The 24,607-nt window shown below is 36.2% G+C and overlaps 1 protein-coding gene across 2 annotated transcripts in view; it reads right to left on the reverse strand.

Moving 5' to 3' along the window:
* Positions 1-23,444, reverse strand: part of LOC149554622 (ABC transporter A family protein) — a 57,820-nt gene extending 34,376 nt beyond the window's left edge. Inside the window, exons 1-2 of one of the 2 annotated variants that reach the window (XM_089828674.1) lie at positions 23,104-23,444; positions 21,987-22,085 (exon numbers count right to left, since the gene is read on the reverse strand). In XM_089828674.1, coding sequence (XP_089684800.1) covers positions 21,987-22,085; positions 23,104-23,232 — 228 coding nt within the window. In that variant the 5' untranslated portion in view covers positions 23,233-23,444. The remainder of the gene's footprint in view (positions 1-21,986; positions 22,086-23,103) is intronic. The other variant, XM_089828675.1, reaches the window with a different exon arrangement.
* Between the last annotated feature and the right edge of the window lie 1,163 nt (positions 23,445-24,607).

Below are 24,607 nucleotides of genomic sequence, written 5' to 3' on the forward strand. Positions count from 1 at the left end.
TGATGTTCTGCCATGTTGATCGAACTCCACCCAAACCATCAAATCCAGAGAAACGAGCCATTTAATCAAACAGATGTAGACTATGAAACTTGAGAATGTAAATGATTGCGAGAAATAGCTTTGCAAGTACTATATTAGCAATGTTCAATTCAACAGCATAACGAATCAACGCAAGAAACCAGTAATTTGAAAATCGGTTATACTGTTCTTTATATAGAAACCTCAATTTACCCGTTAGGTTTTCAGAATCCGCGCCACACAAGCAAAATAAATGATCAATCCGTTAGACTGATGGTTATAACGGGTTCCTCCATGTCTTTTCACTTTTCCGTTGGCTTAATGGTAACTTCCTTTATTACTGACTTTCTTTCCCGTTTTAACCCTATTTCGGAAAAACCAAAACGGAGTACTCTGTTGGTGGAAATCCGCTCAGCTCGATTCTGCATTTAGACTCCTTTTCAGATGTGACTATTCACTTCCCTTGTATCCTTTAGGCTTCTTGTGATTAATTTATTACATAACCAAGCCTGCAAGATTAATTTTCTGGACAATGCGGAAAATCGCCTCTGAAGGTAGAAATTCCGCAAAGGAGAAGGCAATTTCCAATTTTCCGCGAAGCCTCCGTTTAGTCTTTTCTGTTTTAACTATTTCGCTTTAAGCCTTCGGAAAATAGAAAAAGTACTTCGCCAACGGAAGTGGGGCCCACTGACTTCCTTTACTTTCTTTAGTTATGCCTATTCGAAAAATTGACTTCTTGGTGCGAAAGCTTGTAAAAGGAGAAGCTATTTTTCAGTTTTCCGCAAATATTCCTTTTACTCATCTCATTGAAACATCCCGAAATTTAGATGATCTTATGCAAAACATAACTCTTCTTTCTGAATTCATCCTATAGACTGCATTTACATTTCTGGCGGAGTTTCACCTTCCGACTACGAAAGTCCGCAAGAGGAGAAGTCAGTTCTGAGTTTTCCGCCAATGCCTTTTCTGATCACTTTGGCAATTCCTGAACGACTCCCGTGCTAGAATATGATGATAATCAACTGACTTGTCCATAACTTCATTCACCTTTCTATTTTGAAATCTGCAAATCGTATTTAAAACTCATTGCGGAATTTTACCTTCAAGGTGCGAAAGTTCGCAAAAGGAGAAGGCAAAACTGAAATTTCCGCCCCTTCATCTTTCTTCATATTCAGTCCGAATGATCTGCAAGTAAATTCATCTGAGGTAGTATCCTTTGAGAATCTCCATCGAGTAAGGATCTAGACTACCCAAATGAACTATGATCATGAGGAAAACCCACCCGGCTATACAATGTGCGAGAAGGGGGAAGGATGGAAACCCAATGGAGAAAATCATCACCTAAAGAGGGAAGACTTATTGACTTGACAGGACCAAATATGACAGAACTTCTACTTTGCCAAATTACTACGGGATTAAAAGTGGGGCAACAGCTGGCTCTGACTGGGGACTTGGGTAGAGAATACCCAAGCGAGGGATTCAAAATCTCTGGTTTCGCAAAAGGAAATAAAAGGCGGCAACACAACAAAACTTAAAGCAAAACAAAGAACAAAGAAAAGGAAAAGCAGAAAAGGGAAAGGCTAACTAAAGAACACACAAAACACTAAACCTACTATATTACAATACAGGGGTTACCTGTTTTCAATTTGAAATTTGATAGAGCTTCAAATCCTGACCATTGTAGGTCAGGGGTACTACTTCACCATCTTCATAGGCCAATTTGAAGGAATTGTTCTCAAATGCTCGATGAATTGTGAAAGGACCTTTCCATAGAGTGTCGAACTTTTCATGCATTCCTTTAGGAGCATTTCTCTTGTCCCAGAGCAATACGCTGTCTCCCACCATAAATTTCTGTGGTCCTGTTCTTTTATCAAATAGTTCTTTCACTCGCCTCTGGTGTTGCGTAATATGGTCAACAATTTCTTCTCTTTCCTCTTCAAGTTTACTTAAATACAGCATTCTCTTTTCCAGGCCATCTTTATAAATATTATCTTCAATCACTGTTCTCAGTTTGTTTGTGGCCAGCTCTAGAGGTAGAGGTAAACTTGCTTCAGTTCCATACACCAATTTGAAAGGAGATACACCAATTGCTCTCTTGGGTGTCACCCTATCCGCCCAAAGTGCTTCAAAAAATTTCTTGTGCCAGTTCTTTTGATTATCTGGAACTAGCTTCTTAACGATATTTACTAAGTTTTTGTTGCTAGACTCAGCCTGGCCATTCCCTTGAGGAAAATAATCTGATGAATGACCAACACTTATTCCATACATAAAACAGAAATCCGTAATTTCAATTGAAGAAAAATAGGAAGCATTATCCATTACTAATTTGATAGGAACCCCAAACCTAACTAAAATATTCTCCTTTATGAATTCACATACAACTTCAGAAGTGGTGTTCTTCGTAGCTTTGGCCTCCACCAACTTAGTGAAGTAGTCAGTCGCAGTTATTATGTATTGGTGACCAGCACTGGATACTAGATTGATAGGACCAATAAAATCAAGGCACCATTGCTGAAAAGATCCTTCAATTACAACAGGCCTCAACAGTAGGGCTGCTAGCTGAGGACGCCCAAAGAACATTTTACATTTTTCACACTTTGAAACCCAAGCATATGCATCTTTAAACATTCCGGGCCAATAGTAACATTGTCTTAATATCTTAAAAGTTGTGACTGAAGAAGAAAAATGTCCACCACAAGCCTCATCATGAAAGGTCTTCAACAGCTTTTGTTGCTGTTGTTTATCCACGCATCTAAGAAAGGTGCCATCAATAGCTCTTTTGAAGAGTCTACCATCCCAAATTACATATTTGGCTGCCTTCAGTTTAAGGTCTCTTCTTTGTTTTGCATTGAGGCCTTCGGGACATTCACCATATGTTAAGAAATAGGAGATGTTTTCAAACCATGGGTCATAGAGACTTACAGCTAACACTAGTTGTTTTTCACTTGGTTCCTCTGACTCACCAGCAATTTTATTTTCTGCAATTGCTTTACATAAAGCATTTCCTCTTACCAGCTTAGTAGGCTTAATCTCTATGTCATATTCTTGTATCTTTGCTATCCATGCTCCTCTAACATTGCAACCTATATCCTGTTGAGTCAATACACTCTTAATTGCTATGTCTGGGACAAAAACTATTGAACGTGAATGCAAGATATAGAACCAAAAATTTTTAAGGGCTTTAACCACTAAAAAAGCATGTTTTTCGATCTGGGAATATTTGAGTTCATGATTCTTTAGGGGAATGCTCATGAAAGCAATGGGAGCTTGTATTCCTTCCTCATTTTCCTGTACAAGGATAGCTGACAATGTATGTTCAGAAGCATAGCAATAAATAATAAAGTCTCTTTTATAACTTGGATGACACAATACAGGGGCATTGGCAATAGCAGTTTTTATATCTTGGAACGCTTGTTTTCCCGCCTCATTCCATTTGAAGTTTGAATTTCCTTTCATCATATCCACTATGTGTTTAGTGGTTTCCGAGAAATCAGGTACGAATCTTCTGAGAAAATTCACCTGACCAAAGAAAGATTTAACCCCTGTTTTACTTGAGGGCAAGCTTAATCTCTGAAGAGCTTTCACTCTTTCAGGGTCAATCTTAATACCTTCCTGAGAAACTATATGACCAAGGAGTTTTCCTTCTGTCACACAGAAAACGATTAAGAGATATCCTATGTTCTCTGCATCTCTGTAACACCTTCCTTAGATCTTCCATATGATCTTTCCTTTTCTTTGAAAACACAATGAGATCATCTAAATATATAACTATGATCCAATCTTTCATATCTGCAAAGGTTTTACTCATACATCTTTACAAAGTTGCTCCACCATTGATCAACCCAAAAGGCATCCTGTGATATGCGAATTTACCCCAAGGAGTAGTAAACGTTGTTTTATGTTGATCTTTCTCTTCCACTTCAACCTGGTTATAACCCGAAAAACCATCAAGCATAGACATCATTTCTGAGCCCGCTACCGTTTGCATTAAATAGTCCATATTAGGAAGAGCAAAATTATCTTTTAGAGACGCTTGGTTCAAATTGCGGAAATCAACACATATCCTTATCTCTCCATTCTTCTTCCTAACAGGCACTATATTAGCTATCCAAGTGGAGTGATGGATGGGATATATTATTCTTGCTTTCAACATTTTATCTACCTCCCGAAAAATGGCATCTGCAACCTTGGGGTTATAATTCCTTTGTTTCTGTCTAAATGGGACTGCATCTGGCTTAAGTGGGATTTGATGTTTTACTTTCCCATCTCTGTAACTCTTTAAGTCTTCATAACTCCATGCAAAGACATCTTTGTATTCTTCAAATAGTTGCTTTGCAACTTCTCTTTCTTCAGGAGTACAACATTTTCCAAGATTAATCATTTTAGGATCATCAACTTCTCCAATGTTCACTCCTTCGTATTCACCTGTAGTAGGTCCTTTTTCTATTCTCTTTTGTTTTATATAAGCATCATGTCTATTGAATAGTTTTTCCAAAGCCACAAAATATGGGGGAATGATATTACCTTTCAACTGAACTTCACCGTTTTGATGATGTTTCGTATTTTCATGTTCGAAGCTGAGCTCGTCATTCTCAAGGAACAACTGCAAACTTTTATCATCACTGAAGACTTGCCATGATTCTGTGTTATCTAGGACAGCAGACCGATACACAATTTCAATCTGATACTTTTTGTCTTTGAAATCTAGATGAGGAAGTAATAGAGAAGCTGAGACCGCTAATGAATCAGCTTTAGCATTCATTTCTCTTGGTACCGCTTCAATAGAAAAAGCCTCCAAACCTTCAATTTCGTCCCATACTCTGTTTCTATAATTTTTTAGTTCGTGGTTTTTAACAGAGTATTGTCTTTTTACCTGTTTCACAATAAGCTCTGCATCACCTCGAGCTTTTAAAATCTTTACTCCTCTGTCCTTTGCTGACATGATTCCCAGAAGTAAGGCCTCATATTCCGCAGTGTTATTTGTATTCCAAAATTCTAATTTGAAAGCTAAAGGTTCAATTTCTCCTTCTGGGGATATCAATACCACACCCGCTCCAGATCCTGCAGAAGCACAGCTTCCATCGAATTCCAGTGTCCAAATGCCTAACACATCTTTACTTTCATCGGAAACCTTAGCAATCTGCTCTTCATTTGTTTGTTCATCTAGGTCTCTTTCAGTAAAGAGCATGTAATTACCAAATTCAAGCTCGTGGTACAAAATCTGGGCTTTAGGATCCTCTGACTTTAAAACTGTGAATTTAGCCTTTTCTTCAGGTTCCAATTTGATTTTCTTGTTTCCAATGCGTATCACAGCTTGAGACTAGTCTAGCTTTATTTTAAATGATGAATAATAGTTTATAAACAATTATCACATGCACATTTTCAATATATGTTAATAATTTATAGATAATTAAACTATATTACATTTTAATTTTGAAACTAAATAATAAATATGAATAAAAATATAGCATTTGTAATTATATCTTTAAATTTTAATTATTTTATTTAAATTAAACCACTTTCATTATTATTTCATATCTTGCATCAATTTTATTTTATAAAATTTAATATATCTTCATTGAATTTTTCATATCATCTTTACAACTAAAAGTTTATGATAGAAAAGAAAATCATTTCTATAACAAAAAAGAAAATTGTTTATTTATATTATATTATAACTATTATTATAATTATTATAAATTATATATATAGATATATATATATATATATATATAATATTTTATATAAATAATTAAATTAACATTATGATTTTGACATGCTCAAACTTAAAAATAAAATAATAATAATTAATAACAATTTCTTTAACAATATTAATATCAATATTTTTCTCTATATTAATTAATATGCTATTTAAATTCTTTTCATGCTAATATTTTTTTTAAATCAATTTTTTTTACTAATTCTATCAATTTTTTTGCCACGAACTTAGTTGCTATGGAACCTTGTTTAAATAATTGCTATTAGTTATTTGAAAGGTTTAAGCTTTAACGATTCACGATTTGATCTGGATTGTTCAATGAACAATAGATCAATGATCGAGGCTCTATTTCAGGCCAAATTTTAAAAGATTGAAGTTCAATTCTATTTGTACCCGAAATCGAGACACATGTACTCAAATTCTTTCTTATAAGTTATTATTTATCATTATGTCCGACCGTTGACTAAAAGTAGAGATTACTTTAGCAGCAACACTTCGCCATTTGGCGATCCCGTCTAATGGGTCGATCATCATTTGGCAAATAGCGTATGCAACGTAGGTCAACCACGTCGCTAGATATTTATCAGATTTGGGTCCAATGCCCGTGGTAGTCACCCATTAGTTATCCCATGATGCTCAAAAATATCGGTCCAATCACCAATGTAATACACGTTTTGGATACATTTATTTTAACCATTTCGCCATCCTTTGCATGTTGTTTCTTATTGGCCCACGTTCTTTCAACATTACTACAACCAAATAATTTTCCCTTGGGTTGGGCATCGCCTACCATTTTCTCAACGTGTGTCAACCACCAACCCTATTTAGCCAACTGTTTCCTATTGTGGGCTTGCATAGGAAGGTGCCTTTCACCTACATATGACATTCTCACTTGTTAATCCCGCATAATTCGCCAACCTAGATTGGACCATAAGATATTATTATTCTACACAATTCGCTCTTTTCTGGTCTGGAGACTGGCATTTCTTATTACTGTCGAAGTTTCAGAGTGTTGAGTGCATTGCCCATTAACTCATGGATCGTGGTTTTCATAAAAGGCAAGTGATTTTTAATTTATTTTTTATGTCGACAGTGGTACTGGTTATTTTTTTAGTTTTACTGTCCAGTGTCCACTGATGGCTGGACATCTCACATGCTAAAATAGTCTATAGGTTTGCGAATTATATTGGGTAATACCGTAGACTGTAGTACCATAGCACTAGTAACATTTTTTTAGAATGAATCAAATTATTGTTATTATATGTAGTCTAAGTAGTCTACTGTCACTATTCACCGTCTTTGACTCGTTCACTACTTGAGTCTTTTGTTCAACAACTAAGTTGATTTATTTTTTGCAGCATTTATCGGTTTGCAATGTCAAACAAGAGGGGTAACAAGGGTTCTAATAGGATCCCTGAAAGCCAAGAGATGCCACCATTACCAAACTGTAGAACCATATAGGCATATTTTGGTGGTGGAAATGTTGGCAACCTACATGATTCACAAGTTAGATCTCCAGTGCTTATTGAAAAAGGGGATTCATCACAAGTTAGAAACCATATTGAAGAAGTTCAAGTTGGTGAACCTAATATCTCAGTCGAGGACGAACTTGAACACGATTTGGAGGCACTTCCCCTGGATAGGGAGTCACAAACTAATATTATAGAGTTGGAGTCGGTTCCAGACTAGTCGGGTGAGAAAACCAAAAGTGATTCCATAAATCATGTTCATGCACAAAAGGAAAAAAGAAAATTGGAATCAAAGAAAGATCGATCTCGCTGGGATCTGTTCAAAAGGAATTTTCAATTAGAATGGGTGGAAAAGTACTGGTTCATTGAACCAATGGCCAATCCAATTGATGGTAAGCCTTCTATAGAATGCAGATGTAAGATTTGTACAGAGATAACAAAGAAGGAAAAGAGGTTGCAACTTATACTTGATATCATAGAAAAGCATGTCGATAAAGTTTACAAAAAGGAAACTATAGATGGAGTTGAAAAATTCGTGCTAACTTGGAAAACAAAGGACAATTGTCTGCATAGCAAGAATGCCAAAATATTCAAGTTACACCAGTAATTACATGAGAAGCGTTCTACAGTAAAAGGTTCCATTGAAGATTTCATTGGGAAAGCAATGGAAGTGCAAAATATGGAAAAAGTAGTTCAATTAAGTGTGGTCTTTTATATTTTGAGTAGAGGATGTCCTATGACGGACTACCCTTCAATTACTGCCTTATTGCACTTTTTTAAAGTTCGAAACTATCTAAACAGTCACTGGTCAGTAAACAGCAGGTGGGAATGCGCTAGATGTCTTGCACAGGTTGAAAAAGAAGATATGAAGGAAAAAATAAAACACTCAAATTTCATTGCATTGTCTCTAGACAAAGTTACAGCAATTGACAATACTTCCTATGTGTGCATGCATGTGTATACTATAAATGATCTTTGTCGTCAACCCTTTCTACTATCTGTTGCTAAATTGAATTGTAGTGTGATGGCTGAAAATTTATATGATTTATTAAAGAGTGCTCTAATTGAATGTGGAGGTTTGGATAACATGGAGATTGCCAAAAAGTTGATGTGTGTTGGAGCAGATGGAGCTTCGGTTATGCAAAGTCATAAAGGTGGTCTTTGCAAAAAGATCAAGAATGATTTGGCACCCTATGCTATTCCCATTCATTACATGGCCCATCGAATAAATCTAGCTTTTGGAATTGTCAACAATTTTGGTTGTGAGTAAAGTGGAATCTCTAATCAAAGAGATTTACCAATACTTTTGTCGAAGTCCAAAACGAGTCCAGGAATTTCAACACTTTGATCAAGGACTTACCGATGGGAGAAAGCTTCTTTGGATCTCTTTGGATGGACCAACGCATCAAGTAATCTTTGAATATTCGTCATTGTTTGGACTAATCCACTCTGTACGAGACAGATTCCCTCGACTATATTCAAGTCTAACTAATGTTAAGATACTCTTAACTTTAGCAACTATTCTCCCCATGCTAGAGGACATGAGAAATATTATAAAAAATAAAAAAAGTTCAACAAACAGCTATGTACATTGCAGAATATAATAAACTGCAAAGAGCTATGTACCATTAGATGAATCAAAGTTTGCGAAGTGGATAAAAATCACAGATTTAAACAATCCTAGGAACTTTTTACATATTGATGCAAACAATGAAGTATGTGTCAGGGTACGTGGAGTTGCAATGCCAATGCAGTACTATGCTCACGTCAACCCCAACAAAGCAAGAAGCAAAGTAGAATCAGAACCAGAGAAGCTACTTTCACGTGTTACAAGTGAAAACTTCAAGAAAATCAAAGACTTTGTGCTTGACTCTGTCAAGCGAGTTTGCTACAATCTTTCGTCAGGAATTAGATTCAAATTCCCTCCAAAGGAACTACTCAAAGCAATGTTAATTGTTTTTCCTCAATATTGGTCTCTAAACTATCCGACTGGTTTTCGAAGAAGGGTGACGACTTTGATTCAACATTTTTGCAAACCTAAAGTAATCGTTTTAGTAACTATAAATGGAATTTTAGATGAATCTCGATTGAGAAATCAATCATATTCTTTTGCAAACATAATGAGGGAACAATATAATCTTATAGAGAATCCAAATGAAGAGGGAGCAGTAACAAAGCTTTGGAAAAACCTTGGTGAGAGCAATTAGTTCAGAGAGTCAATACCAGAATATTTCAAACTTACCGATTTATGTTTGACAATGATATCGGGTTCAATGGAGGATGAGAGAGTTTTCAGTACTTTAGACTTCCTGAAATCAAAGGTTAGAAACAAATTAGACAAAAATTTAGATAATTGTTTGAGGTTCTATAATTCTAGGGATGAGGTAGATAGTTTTCCTTATGGGATGGCCAACATTTCAAACCCAAGTTCTGACATTTGTTTCTCCAAATACTGAGAGCCCTATCATAAGGGAAACTATCTACCTCATACCTAGAATTATAGAGCCTCAAACAATTATTCAAATTTTTGTCTAATTTGTTTATAATCTTTGACTTCAAGAAGCCCAAAGTATTGAAAACTCTCTCATCCTCCACTGAACCCAATATCATAGTCAAACATAAATCAATAAGCTTGAAATATTCTAGTATTGACTCTCTCAATTGATTGCTCCCACCAAAGTTTTTCCAAAGCTTTGTTATTGCTCCCTCTTCATTTGGATTTTTCATAAGATCAAATTGTTCCGTCATTATGTTTGCAAAAGAATATAATTGATCTCTCAGTCAAGATTCCTCTAGAATTCCATTTATAGTTACTTCAATGATTACTTTAAGTTTGCAAAAATGTTGAATCAAAGTCGTCATCCTTCTTCGAAAATCAATCAAACAGTTTAAAGACCAATATTGAGGAAAAACAATTGACATTGCTTTGAGCAGTTCCTCTAGAGAGAATTTGAATCTAATTTCTGACAAAAGATTGTAGCAAACTCGCTTGACAGAGTCAAGCACAAAGTCTTTGATCTTCTTGAAGTTTTCACTTGTAACACATGAAAGTACCTTCTCTGGTTCTGATTCTACTTTGCTTCCTACTTTGTTGGGGTTGGAGTCGGGGTTGACGCGAGCATAGTACTGCATTGGTATGACAACTCCACGTACCCTGGCACATACCTCATCGTTTGCACCAACATGTAAAAAGTTCCCAGGATTGTTCAAATCTTGATTTTTATCCACTTTGCAAACTTTTATTCATTTAATAGTAGTAATCGATACAGAGTATCCAGGCTATTACATGTCATTTTATGCAGCTTATTATATTTTGCAATGTACATAGCTCTTTGTTGAACCTTTTTAATTTTTTATAATATTTCTCATGTCCTCTAGCATGGGGAGAATAGCTGCTAAAGTTAAGAGTCTCTTAAAATTAGTTAGACTTGAATATAGCCAAGGGAATATGTCTCGCAAAGAGTGGATTAGTCCAACCAATGATGAATATTCAGAGATTACTCAATGCATTGGTCCATCCAAAGAGATCCATCTGGTATTATTGTCTTTAAGAAGCTTCCTCCCATCAGTAAGTCCTTGAGCAAAGTGTTGAAATTCCCAGACTAGTTTTGGACTTCGATAAAAGTATTGGTAAATCTCTTTGATTAGAGATTCCACTTTACTTACACAACCAAAATCGTTAACAAATCCAAAAGCTAGATTCATTTGATAGGCCATGCATTGAATGGGAATAGCGTAGGGTGTCAAATCATTTCTTGATTTTTTTGCAAACACCACCTTTATGACCTTGCATAACCGAAGCTCCACCCGCTCCAACACACACCAACTTTTTTGCAATCTCCATGTTATCCAAACCTCCACATTCAATTAGAGTACTCTTTAATAAATCATATAAACTTTCAACCGTCGCACTACAATTCAATTTAGCAACAAATAGTAGAAACGGTTGACGACAAAGATCGTTTATAGTATACACATGCATGCACACCCAAGAAATATTATCAATTCCTGTAACTTCATCTAAAGACAATGCAATGAAATTTGAGTGTTTTATTTTTTCCTTCATATCTTCTTTTTCAACCTGTGCAAGACATCTAACACATTCCCACCTGCTGTTTACTGACCAGTGATTGTTCGGATAGTTTCGAACTTTAAAAAAGCGCAATAAGGCAATAATTGAAGGGTAGTCTGTCATAGGACGTCCTCTACTCAAAATTTAAAAGACCACACTTAATTGAACTACTTTTCCCATATTTTGCAATTCCATTGCTTTCCCAATGAAATCTTCAATGGAACCTTTTACTGCAGAACGCTTCTCACGTAATTGCTAGTGTAACTTGTATATTTCGGCATTCCTGATATGCAAACAGTTGTTCTTTGTTTTCCAAGTTAGCATGGATTTTTCAACTCTATCTATAGTTTCCTTTTTGTAAACTTTACGACATGCTTTTCTATGGTATCAAGTTTAAGCTGCAACCTCTTCTCCTTCTTTGTTATCTCTATGCAAATCTTACATCTACATTCTACAGGCTTACCATCAATTGGATTGGTCACTGGTTCAATGAAGTAGTGCTTTTCCACCCATTCTAATTGAAAATTCCTTTTGAACAAATCTCAGCGAGATCGATCTTTCTTTGATTCTAATTTTCTTTTCCCCTTTTGTGCATGAACATGATTTATGGAATCACTTTTGGTTTTGTCACCCGACTAGTCCGGAACCGACTCCAACTCTACAATATCAGTTTGTGACTCCATACTCAAGGGAAGTGCCTCCAAATCGTGTTCAAGTTCGTCCTCGACTGAGATATTAGGTTTACCATCTTCAACTTCTTCAATATGGTCTCCAACTTGTGATTTATCTCCTTTTTCAATAAGCATTGGAGATCTAACTTGTGAATCTTATAAGTTGCCAACATTTCCACCACTAAAATATGTCGATATGGTTCTGCGTTTTGGTAATGGTGGCCTATCTTGGCTTTTAGGGATCCTACCAGAAACCCTATTACCCCTCTTGTTTGACATTGCAAACCGATAAAGGTTACAAAAAAAAATCAACTTAGTTAAACAAAAGACTCAAATAGTGACTAATCAAAGACTGTGAACAGTGACAGTAGACTACTTAAAGTACATATAATAACAATAATATGATTCATTCTCAAAAAAAGGGTACTACTGCTATGGTACTACAGTCTACGGTACTGCCCAATATAATTTGCAAACCTATACGCTATCTTAGCATGTGAGATGTCCAGTCACCAGTGGACACTGGACAATAAAACTAAAAAAATAACCAATACCATTGTACCAATACCACTGTCAACATAAAAAATAAATTAAAAATCACTTGACTTTTACGAAAACCACAGTCCATGAGTCAATAGGCAATGCACTTAGCACTCTGAAACTTTGACAGCAATAAGAAATGCCAGTCTCCAGACCAGAAAAGAGCGAATTGTGTAGAATAATAATATCTTATAGTCCAATCTAGGTTGGCGAATTACGCAGGATTAATAAGCGGGAATGTTAAATGTAGGCGAAAGGCACCTTCCTATGCAAGCCCACAATAGGAAACAATTGGCTAAACAGGACTGGTGGTTGACACACGTCGGGAAAATGGTAGGCGACACCTAACCCAAGGGAAAATTATTTAGTTGTAGCAATGTCGAAAGAACGTGGGCCAATAAGAAACAACATGCAAAGGATGGCGAAATGTTTAGAATAAATGTATCCAAAACATATATTACATTGGCGATTGGACCGATATTTTTGACCAATCATGTGATAACTAATGGGCGACTACCACGAGCATTGGACCCAAATCTGATAAATATCAGGCGACGCGATTGACCTACGTTGCATGCATTATTCGCCAAATGATGATCGACCCTTGAGACGGGATCACCAAATGGCAAAGATTCGCCGCTAAAGTAATCTCTGTTCAATTTTGGTTAACTTGTGCTCTGAGTGATTATGCTCCTCAACTAGTTTATCCACCAAAGGGTCTGCAATCTCGACATATTTGGTCTTCTTTGAATCAACAACAATTCTTGAGACAACCTTTGCCTTTGGTAGTCTAGATTTATTTTTCTTTGCAAGGAGGTCATGTAGTGGTACTGTGACCTTCCTCCTTTTCATGGTGATTTTTTCCAACCATGCAAGCAAACTAAATGCTTCATCTATTGAAACTAGAACAGTGGCTACAACCAACATTGATCCTGATTGTATTTCTATTGTCACAATGCACGCTTCAGTTTGCATAGCCGGAACCATTATAAGATGACTCCATTATGAAAATCTTGAACCCTACATCTGAGGTAATAAGTTGAGAAACTTGACCTTCTGTAAGAGTTGGAAAATCATCAAATTCATTTGCCAAGTTCTTGCATTGCTCTGTTGTGAGGATAGGAAGACTTGCAGAAGAGATGGGGAGTGCCAACATGTTCACCTCTGAGATGGAAATGGTAGGCATGAATACAATGGACAAAAAATCCACATCATTGTCTACAGCATCCAAGAATGATTCCTCCTGAGTAGATGGCTCCTAGTTGTTCGATGGTTGTGGGGGAGATATGATCATTATCTCTCCCTCTGTCTTCTTCCTCTGATTCTTGCACTTGCAGGGGTGCTTGAGAAGAATACAAAGATCAATTTGAACCTTTCTTCCTTTGAGCTTAAACTTGAGAATTCTAGCTAGCTCGGAAGAGGATGAACCGTCATTTTTAACCTCCACTTAACATTTCCTTCCAACCGGCTCGAAGTGATTACAATCTATCCCAATCTCTGTACGTACTCTCTTGAGGCCTTTACATTTTACCAACTTGTTAGTATTCAGCAAAATAGATTGGAATCTATCAAACACAAAAATTCCTTCCCTTTGTTGCTACTAAATAGGAAAAGTGGCAAGCTTTTCAAGCTGAGTATTGTGATACTCTGGATCCAGGATCATGCCATCATCTTCAATCTCAAACCCTTTTGGAATCTGGACCATGTTAAGGTTGATGATTTGTTGCAATGTAAGCCTAGAGTAGTCCATCATGATGATCTCTATCTCGATGCACAGGTCAATCCACACATCCCTCATGCAGTGAACATGGGTAAATGCCCTTTTGATCCTTGAATGCATCCCTCGGTAATCAAAGTTATATCTAGCCTTGAACTTCTTCTAAGGTAATAATGCGTTGAAGCTCTAATTCCATAGCTTTTGCCTTATACACTGAATTGAGTGTATACCGACCAATCTAGAGGGGTTTGGTAGTGGTGATACCGAATCTTGACTTGTGTTGATTGTGTTGGTACATTTGTACTTCCATGAGTTGTTTAGCCATCTCCATGAGAATGATCCAATAAGTAGGATATCTCGGTAAAGTGAACAATTCTCCTTGAAAATACACAATTGGAAGAAAATGCACCCGAACTGATTTACCTTTTCTCAAACCCTCATCTGATGTTCTTTTGACTGCTAACTTCATGTCGAAAAGACACCTGAAATGCCCAAAGAACACATCTTTTACCCTCCTATAATGATGCTTGCTCTATATTAACGTAATCTAATCAAAGTAGTTCCAAATGGAAACTAGAGACCAATCTCCTTTGATGAAAAGTCCTGAGAATGCTCCCATGGCCGCAGCAATGTAGACCAAATACGAATTATGTAGAATGGTGTTGATGTCCCCAAATGAATCAACTATTAACACAATGTTGTGCTTATGAGCTCTCCCCAATAGATGTGTTCCTTGTTTTCAAAAATTTGGAAGATGAACTTATACATCTAGGGTTTAAAGTTACCGAATTCTTTAAGACCACAGGTTCTTCTAAGAAGAGTTATCAAATCATTAACTTCTAGGGCGAAGTCAGATCTATGTATTGATCTCGGCCACCTAATCTAATTTGCTTTGATTCCACAATCGTAGAGACATTTCTTTAGACAAGTCCACGTATTTTGAAGTTGGAGGAACTTCAAAGATTTGCTCAATAACATATGGATCCAAGTTGAATATCACCTTACCATCTGCATCCTTAACGATTTTTTATTTAGGATGCAAACAACAAGCACATCCCAAGACGAACTCAGTTTCCAAGACAGCCATAGGGAAAGTGGATACAAAATGAATGTTACTCCTCTTGATACACTGCATACTCTTGTTGGCAAGAGCTTTGATCCTCTGCAAGAAATTGACCATGTCAACATGCCCAATCTCTATATCTAAGATTTGATTAAGAGTAGATGAAACAAGTGATGTAGTTGTGTACCAGCTCCTTATCATACTAATATTTCATCTTTGCTTTGGCTTTTGATGGCACAGAGTCACAGACATATCTTGCACTACAACGTGGAAATTCCAAAGAGTAAATACATCATCTAAAGGGATTGGATCCATGACGGTGTTAGATTTTGGTTTGCAATGATAGATCTATGAAGAACAAGGTGTTCGAAGTATTGATTGAATACTTATGGAACACATGCAAACACTGGAAATAAATGGAACAGCATGTTTTTGAACAATGAGGGTCAGAATTGGACTTAGAATGATGGATTGCATATGGGTAAGGATAGGACTTTTGTTTGAATGCAAGTTGGACACACATGGATATGTGCAAAATGACAACATTGGTATTTAGAAGTGTGACCTTTTACCAAAATCAGGTTCTCTAGAGGTAATTACATGGAGTAAAAATGAATCATATTTACTTGAGATAAATATGTAATTGGGTTCACATGATGTAATTGCATGTGTTGGAGAATGGAGTTAGGAAAATGAATGAAGAGTGGCTTGGCATGGAAGATGAAAACATGTATATGAACTTGCATTCTTGGGTGGAAATGCTCAACTTTCTTCCAAAAAACAAATCAAAACAAACAACAAACAAGAAAGAAAAACTAAGAACAAGACAAAACATTACCTCTTGCTATTGACTCGTGACAAACTTTAAAATTTCTCTTTCCATGCAATTTTCATTTTTGCTTTACATGCAATTTTCGTTTTTGGAGTTATAAAGATTTTTGCATGTCCAATAAGAGGATTTCAAACTTATATAAAGACAAGTGCTACATATGAACAAATGGGCAAAAATGAGCCAAAGAATGCAATATTGTAGCAAAACAAGTAAGAAATACAAACAAAGTTGAATCCAAAAATATTCTACTTTCTTGAAGTCCAATGAGCCAAAAATAGAGGAAGGAGAAGTTGGGATGAACAAGTCTTCTCCAAAATCTGATTCTCCAAGTGCAAACGCATGCAACAGCCAAGAGCCTTTGAAAAAAAAATTTAGTTTCAATGCAAATTGTAGTCTCAACGAGCAAACGCATGTGCATGAAAGACCAATATGTTATTGCAATCTTCTTTTGTCAAACGTTTTTGGTGCAAATTGGTTTTAGAAGTCCCTATAACATGGGCATTTTTGCTTCAAGATGCCAAAATGTGGTCTCCAAAATCATTTACATGGAAAACGTTTTTGAAGAATGCATGTATTTGGGCGCTTTTAGTGAAAACGTGCCCTAGAAATGCATTTGCATGAGACATTTTTGGCATTAAGGAAAACATGGACTCTAGATGCATTTACATGCATTCAAAAACCAAAATGACTCCTTGAGATGCAAACACACAAGTTAAAAATGCTTGCATTTGTGAGTTTAGATGCAAAACGCACTCTCCCAGTCCTTTAACATGTGACGTTTTGCATGTACACATGCTCTCAATGATAAATCAGACTCTTAAGATGTAACTACATATTTTATTATGCCTTTGAACTCTAACATTTTTGACCTAAAGGGCAAAATTGCACTCTAGAAAGCCAAACACATGAAGCAAATGCATATGCAAAGTGAGTTGTAGTGCAAATTGCACTCTTGGAAGGCCTTTACATGTAATGTTTTGGCTGGAAAAGCCTTTTTACATGCAAATGGCACTCTTGAAGTGTCATTACATGTTTTAAAATACGTTCTTTGTTTGCCTAAGTCCAATGCTTTGACTCCTAGAGTAAAATCACACTCTCTAAATGTAATGACATGTTTTAGTTTTGCCTTTAACTACAAATCGCACTCTACGAGTGTTATTGCATGTTTTAAAATATGCTTCGACTTTCATGCATTTGGGTTGGAAAAGCCAAAATCGCACTCTAAAGATGCATTTGTGTATTTTGGTCAACTACATTTGCATGCAAGAGGAAAATCACATTCTCAAAATGCATTTGCACGTGACACATTTCAAAATGTTAGAACTTATAATATTTCCTTGGTTGTATTTATTAAATGGGATAAACCAAGGTATCCCTTATGTTGTTTGTCCTCTAGTCCACATGTGAGGACAAGTCCTTTTTTGTAATTCCTTTATTAAGGAAAATAGTTTATTCCTCCTTAAGAGGATTATGACACTTGTTATGCACACACTTATGAATGTGGCGATCATTCACTTGGGAGTTACAAATAACTCCTCTTCTCATCTCTTTATAAGAGATGCTTCTCTCTCATTCTAAAACACACAATTATGATGTAGTACATGTAATAATGAGCCCTATGGCTCCTCTCTCTCTCTCTCTCTTCGTTCTTAGGCATTTGCCTCATTCATATAATTCACAAGGGGTTTTCTTTGCTTTCCCCTTTCAAAATCTGTGCCTTCATTATTGTGTTGATCTTGGAAAGCGCTTGTAAAGTATGGTAATTATGTTCATTACAAACTCTCTCGGATTAATTTATAATTCTTTATTTTTTCATTTCGATCTTATTATTTCTAACACAAAAAAGACATGTTATTGAGTTACACAACTTAAATTTTCTATTTAGCACATGTATAATTGATTATTGAGCAAATATTACTTAGATAGGTCAAATAGAATATTTACACTATATAGTTCACATATTATGTATTAATGTTCAATTCAAATTAACATTTTACTAGGTTGTTTTAAATAAAACATTAAAGTAAATCTCAACATTAAATTAGATTATATAGTGCACTATAGTCACTTAAGAGAAAAAACAAAAAGCAACTCACATCAAAATATTCAGTCTATTCAACCTTGGTGGACCGACTGGAACTAGTATCCTGCCACTCCCTTCATACAACCAAGTTTAGGGTATCAATGGCTTTCTCCCCATTTGCCGATACCCTCAGTCAACGCTGGCATCTGCAGTCTTCCCTTTCTTAATGGAAAAGCGTTTCAACACTATATGGAGTGCCATTATTGAGCCCAAGATTGCCCATTTTGCTTAGTGCCTGGTGTTTCAAGGTCTTCCCCTTTCCGAATCCTCAATGTCCATTTTGCGGGCAGCCAGAGTCTTTTTTGCATTTTTTTGGTTCTGTAGACGTGCCCAAAACTATTGGCACTGGATTAATGATTTCTTTAAGCCATTTCGGCCAAAAACTTTTTCCTGGCATATGGTTATGTTGGTTGGCTCCCCCAGGTTCCCTAGGCAATTTAGCCAAAGTCGGCATACCTTCAAGATGGAGATTTTGTTTACTTTATGGAAAGATAGGAATGTTGTTCTTTTCACTCACGATTTTCTTGACATAAATGTTATTGTGTACACTAAAGCATGCATTTGTAACAATGTAATGATGCAGATTCAAGTCCAAGCCAATAAGGTGGCTCTGGAAGTGGCCCACCTTTAGGAGCTACTCAATCATTGGAGTAATGCTCCATTTACGATTGCCAGAGTGCCTCACAACGCTTCAGCAGATCACACTCCGCCCAGGGGCCGCGATCAGGGAAGCAACTCTTTTCTCCGCTACTCTCACACACCGTGCTCACAGGCTTCCTGCCACTGCTCTCCTAGTGATGGTGATCGTGGTTGGTGACGTCGCTCAACTTCTTTGCCTCGTCGTGGCTCAGGTTGGTCTTGAGTCCGAGGGCTCCCCCTCCTGGTGCTCCTCGTATGGTTTCTGGCAAACGGCCTTTTCACTTGGAGTTGGCTATTTCACCCCCATGAGTTGATGCAAAAGATGAAGACCAAGCCCCTAATGATGTTGTTGATGGCTGGACTGTTCCCAACCTGCTTGCCAATCCCAAGGATGATTGGGGTTTCCATGATCGTGATGAACCACCTCCCTCAGCTACCACTGCTTTGGTAGCTTGAGGGATTGCTTAATGTTTTTTATATGAATAGTTGTCGATTCCAGCTTCGACCGTGTGAACTCTGGTGGGGTGAATTTGTATCCCCTGGCCCTTTTTTGTGAATTGTAACTAGTATATTATTTATTAATAGAAAAGGACTATTCATCAAAAATATAACATAAAGTGCACTGTAATGACCTAAGTGATAAATTTAAGTCATAAAGTAATTAAAAACATAACATAAAGTGAATTTAAGTTATATTTTTCAAAAAGTGCAACTCAATATTAAACTGTAACATCCATTTTTTCATTTTAGCAATTCAGCTTGGAGTATCCACTTTTTGGGCACTTAAATGGTCATATCTTTTGACTAATAAGTCTAACTAAGCCCTAAGATATACTGAATTGAAGGGAAAACCGAAAGCAAGAGATTGAATGAAACAAAAAGATTAAAGCAAACTAAACAAACACATGAAAACACAAATAACATCTTTGAAGCCTTCAAAAATCAAGCATAGACTAATAAAATGAAGAAAAAAAAGGACTTGACGAAAGCCTTCACTAAAAGGATTAACTACGCAAATTGAGAATAATTTTGGTTAATCAATGTTGGCCGATTAAATAGTGAATTATCTCAGAGATATGTGAAACTTAGTAAAAAAAGTTTCATATTGTTACCTCCAGTTTACAGACAACAAACCCTACTTGCTGCTCTTTTTGTCAAACTCATAAAACTTTTGAACACCAATTTTTCACTTGTCAAATGTAAAGTTTGATTCAAATGCATTCTCTTTTCATGCTCATGCTAAAGTCAGTTGTGATCACTCCTTATCCTCTCAATCTCTGATTGAAAGCCCTCTCTCAAGATTTAGCAAATAGACTATGGCACCCCCACGTGACCTTGAGAATTCCCCACTTAAACTCCAAGACATGATTGATTTCACACTATCCCACTGATTAGACCATGTGATCCCTCCATGGTGGCTACAACAACCTGCCAAATTGACTCAATAAACCCCAAACTACAGGAGTAAAAAGGTGAAAAGAGGGGGTCCCCATTTGCAATGGGGTCATGGTGTGAAAATCTCACAACTGTACATAGTAACAGTTTTGAAATTGAATAAAATGGACTTGGAATGGGTTTACACTTATGCTACCCAGGAATGTGCCTGCCTAACTTGACATGAAACAACCTGCTACATTAGGGTATGATTAGCCATCCCCTACAGCCCAAGCATTTCATACTCACTTTTCTTTTTTTTTGGAGGGAGGAATTAGAGATGTTAGCACTGCCTTACACAATCTGCAATCAAAGAGATGGTCTCATATTTTATATTGAGAGGATAACAGTTAGATTGCACTTTTGTGAGTTTGGGTTGTGAGTGTAGGCGTCAAGGAAAACAGGGTGAAGAGAAGGATAAGTTGCTGTAAACCCAACTGTCATGCTCATTCTGTCAGTGAGATAGAATGAGAGATGGGAGACCTTAGTATGAAACCAGAGTGTGATGATCGTACTGTAAATGTCAGGTATGGTATCAACCACTTGAAATAAGCTAGCCAATGTCTTTTGTTCAAGGGAGAGAAAATGTATAATGGGAGAGATAGCAGAGATAAGAAGTGAATCTAAACCACTACTTCCTAGCCAAACCATTCACATCTACAAAATCTAGAAGATTTGGTCATTCACTTCAATGCCCATTTTTATACAGTGGAGGCAGCAAGTCAATGGAATCTTGTTGAGGCAATTGTGGAGAATCAATCTAGATTTGGACATTGATGTGGCAGTCTCATATGAGGTGGTTTCCTATCTGAAAGGAAGGACTGCATCACCAAGTCTGACCTTGGTGGCATGTTGCATTCATGTACTCAAGTATAAAGAGACAAGGTTGCTTATGAAAAGCTGTTATAAGAGGCTGTGAGGCTTTACCCCAGTTTTGCTCAAATGAATTTGAAAGTAAGCTGTTATAAGAGGCTGTGAGTCTTTACCCCAGTTTTTCTCAAATGAGTTTGAAAGTTATTATGTTTCTCAACTCCTCCTCTAGACATTCCAGGGTTCACAGACCTATCCCAACTCCTATATAGGACTTTATCCTGAATCGCAACTGCAAAGGGAAAACAATTCAAGAATTTCTTGAAGATTGTTAAAAATGTTTTCAAAAATATGCTACAAATAACTCAATTTTCTTAATGGTGTCATTTTCAGCATATCATATATGATACATCTGTATGAATGTATAGAAATATATTTATTAATTGTGTATATATATTATTATACATGTATAAATAGTCTCCCTAAAAACCCATTCCAGAAACTTGGAGGAGCATATTTTGAAACAGAATTTGGGTGACTCCCCCTGTCCTAATCAGATACACTGCATATTATCCTGTATTGTTTTTTCTGAAATATGAAAATCTTTCATTACAGTTTCATGGTAACATGAAATCGTCATGACAAGCAGTTAGTAACCAAGGCTCATATTCTATTCTGATAGGTATTGCGTCCACCGAATTGAACTTGGAACTCATCCTGGTGGTCTCATCCATTTAGCACTCAACCATAGACGTGTACACATGATCACTACTTCACTCTTATGGCATTGTTTAACAGATGTTATAGCCAGAACAGAGAAAAATTACTTCTGATTCACACATCCATTTTAAGGACTAGCTTAGAATAACATCAGCACAAACAAAAATCCAAATCATTCATTCCATTTCTTTCCACACACCTGTTCAGAGGATTGTTGCTCTTCTGATGATGTTGCGTTTTGTTTCAGCTTTTCCAATTCTGATATGCGCCCATCAAGGGAACTAAACAATTCCTTTGTCTGACAGTCACAGTATTAGAGTGTTTTATCAAAAAGATGAAGAAAAATTCAACTCCCAATAAATCCTACAAGGTCATTTAAATCTTGATACTTAATTGAAAGAGAAAAAGAATATCACAGTAAAACATGAAAAGTAAACATAGCATACCAGTAATTCGAATAATGATTTTTGGCGATTAAATTTATAATATTGATAAGGAAAATTCTAAAAGTATAACACAAGAAGCCAACATAATAATTCCACTAATTTATGCCCCTTTTTCAAATTTCTTTGGAATATTCGCCCGCTTCATTTTAGTTTCCACCCCTTTTGTAACTTTAGCCTTGGATGCCACAATCTATAGACAATTTAGTCAAATGCACCCAGGACTTGCACCACGCATTGTCCATTGAGGTGTGACGGACAAATTTAGTTTAAATCTGTTATGGAAACCAGTACCACAATACTTCTACGACTTAAGCTTACTCTGTTGGAAAGAAATTGACCTAAAATCCATCATCTTGACCTAACTGTATTTTTCTTCAATTTCCTCTTATTTTCTGAGTGAATTGAAGCCTAAATAAAACCTACATTACATTCTATTGATCTGTTTTCATTTTTGCTAATTTCTGTATCCATTAAATTGCAGCACTAAAACTTAAATACCGACCAAAGGAAATATCCATTCTTTGCCCTACATGAGTGATCTGCAACCCCAGAATTACTTGAATATCAAAATAAAATAAAGAAGAATCTAGCCTGCATTATATTCTATTGACCTGATTAAACACCTTAAGTAAATAAAAACCCTGAAAAACTTGAAAACCAAGACTTTAAGCGAGTTCGTTCAGAATAAAACTAAAATGGTAGGTTAAAATTGATTTTTTTTTAAAAGACATCACGATACTCCGATTCATATGTAATGCTGAAAATAATCGTCCGCAAATATTATTGGAGATTAAACCTACATAATCCTTTCTAAACTAAAAGAAACCCAAATTATTATTATTAAAGCTAAAGGTGGGCAGACACTATTACCTGTTGAGAGAGGATATGATGGGTGGCCTGATAATCTCCCTGTAGTACATATAAACCTAATCCTAATGCAGTTGCTGCTCCTGCGAAAAACGATGCTATTCTCACCCTGAAAATGTAACCAATGCTCATCTTGAAATGAAATGAATTGATCTCCGTATATCGTAATGGCCTTCTTCGCGTGGAGAATAATCTGCAGTTCTGTTGTGGAGTTCAACCCAGGATCTCCAGATTTAAAAAGTGGACTTTCTTCGCGAAGGCAGAATAACGTAAAAACTTCAGAAACGGATATATATAAATAAATAAATAAGAATTGTTACGTTTTACAGCATCTCTAAAACAAGTTTGTCTAGTGATAAATTGTTTTCAAGGTTTTTTATGGGTCTTTATTTATTTATTCCTATATATATATTCTATTTAGTTTCTACTTCCTTCATTTGGATGCTAAAATATAATTAGTAAATTTTATAATTTTATAATTTCTGAAGTCTTAAAGCATACTATAAAATTTGTAATTTTGGACATATTTTTTAAATAAATGGTGTTTTCTTCATTAATTTATAATATAAAGTAAATATTCAAAAGAAGAAAATTTGGGGGAAATAAGAAAGCCACCTCAGGTAGCTAAAGTAGTGTCTGCCAAGGGGGAGGATCTCGGTCATCTTTTTTACCCCAAATATTAGGGTCAGGGGTCAGGTTCAAAAGGTGTCGCCCATCATCATTATATATTTCCTTTCCTTTGTTCTCCTTGGAACCACTAACAAATAACCCATCCTAGGATTATAATTGAAAAGAGGAGTATAAGTATACTACTTCCAATCCCTCCACCAAGGCTTGATAGACAGAAGGCCAAGCTTATGAAGGATATGTGGAGGCAACACTAAGATTGGCAAGTCAAAAGCCTATTGATCTAGGTGAGATAGATGAAACTAGACTTGAATGTCTTTCTATTATCTGAGACTCATTGTAACTCTCAAGAAAAGGTCTTTAGGCAAATATTTGATGCCACATTTATGAAAATGCATAGCATGAACATCTTGAATCTTGGTTATAGGCATTCCCTCATAACGAAATAACAATAACCACCAAATATTGTATTGGTTGAAAGGACGTCCATTCTAAAATTAATTGACAATCTAATGAAGCCAAGGCTTAATGGCTTCCTGGGCTCTATAAATGTTTTTTGCAACAAAAATGCCTTGGATATAAATTGGCTCTTTCATAACAAGAAAGATTTGAAAGTCAATCCCTTTCTAGGCAAGCTTATGAGTAGGAAATCAAAAAGAAATGCAATGTCTTGAAAGAATTTTCTAGGCCCCGTCGCTTGTAAGGGTTTGGATAACTCATTTGGCATAAAGAGCCAACCCTTGCTTCTAAGTAGATGAAAGACCAATCCCACTTGAGTCCTTGGGAAGATAGCAATGCTCCCAATCAAATTTGTGAAATCCATGATGGTCAACTTTAGACGCCAATTGAAAAACACATAACAACTTCTTCAGCTTCATGT

The sequence above is a fragment of the Cupressus sempervirens genome, chromosome 5 (genome assembly GCF_028749045.1).
Source record: "Cupressus sempervirens isolate cs-2001-9-10 chromosome 5, ASM2874904v1, whole genome shotgun sequence".
NCBI lineage: Eukaryota > Viridiplantae > Streptophyta > Pinopsida > Cupressales > Cupressaceae > Cupressus > Cupressus sempervirens.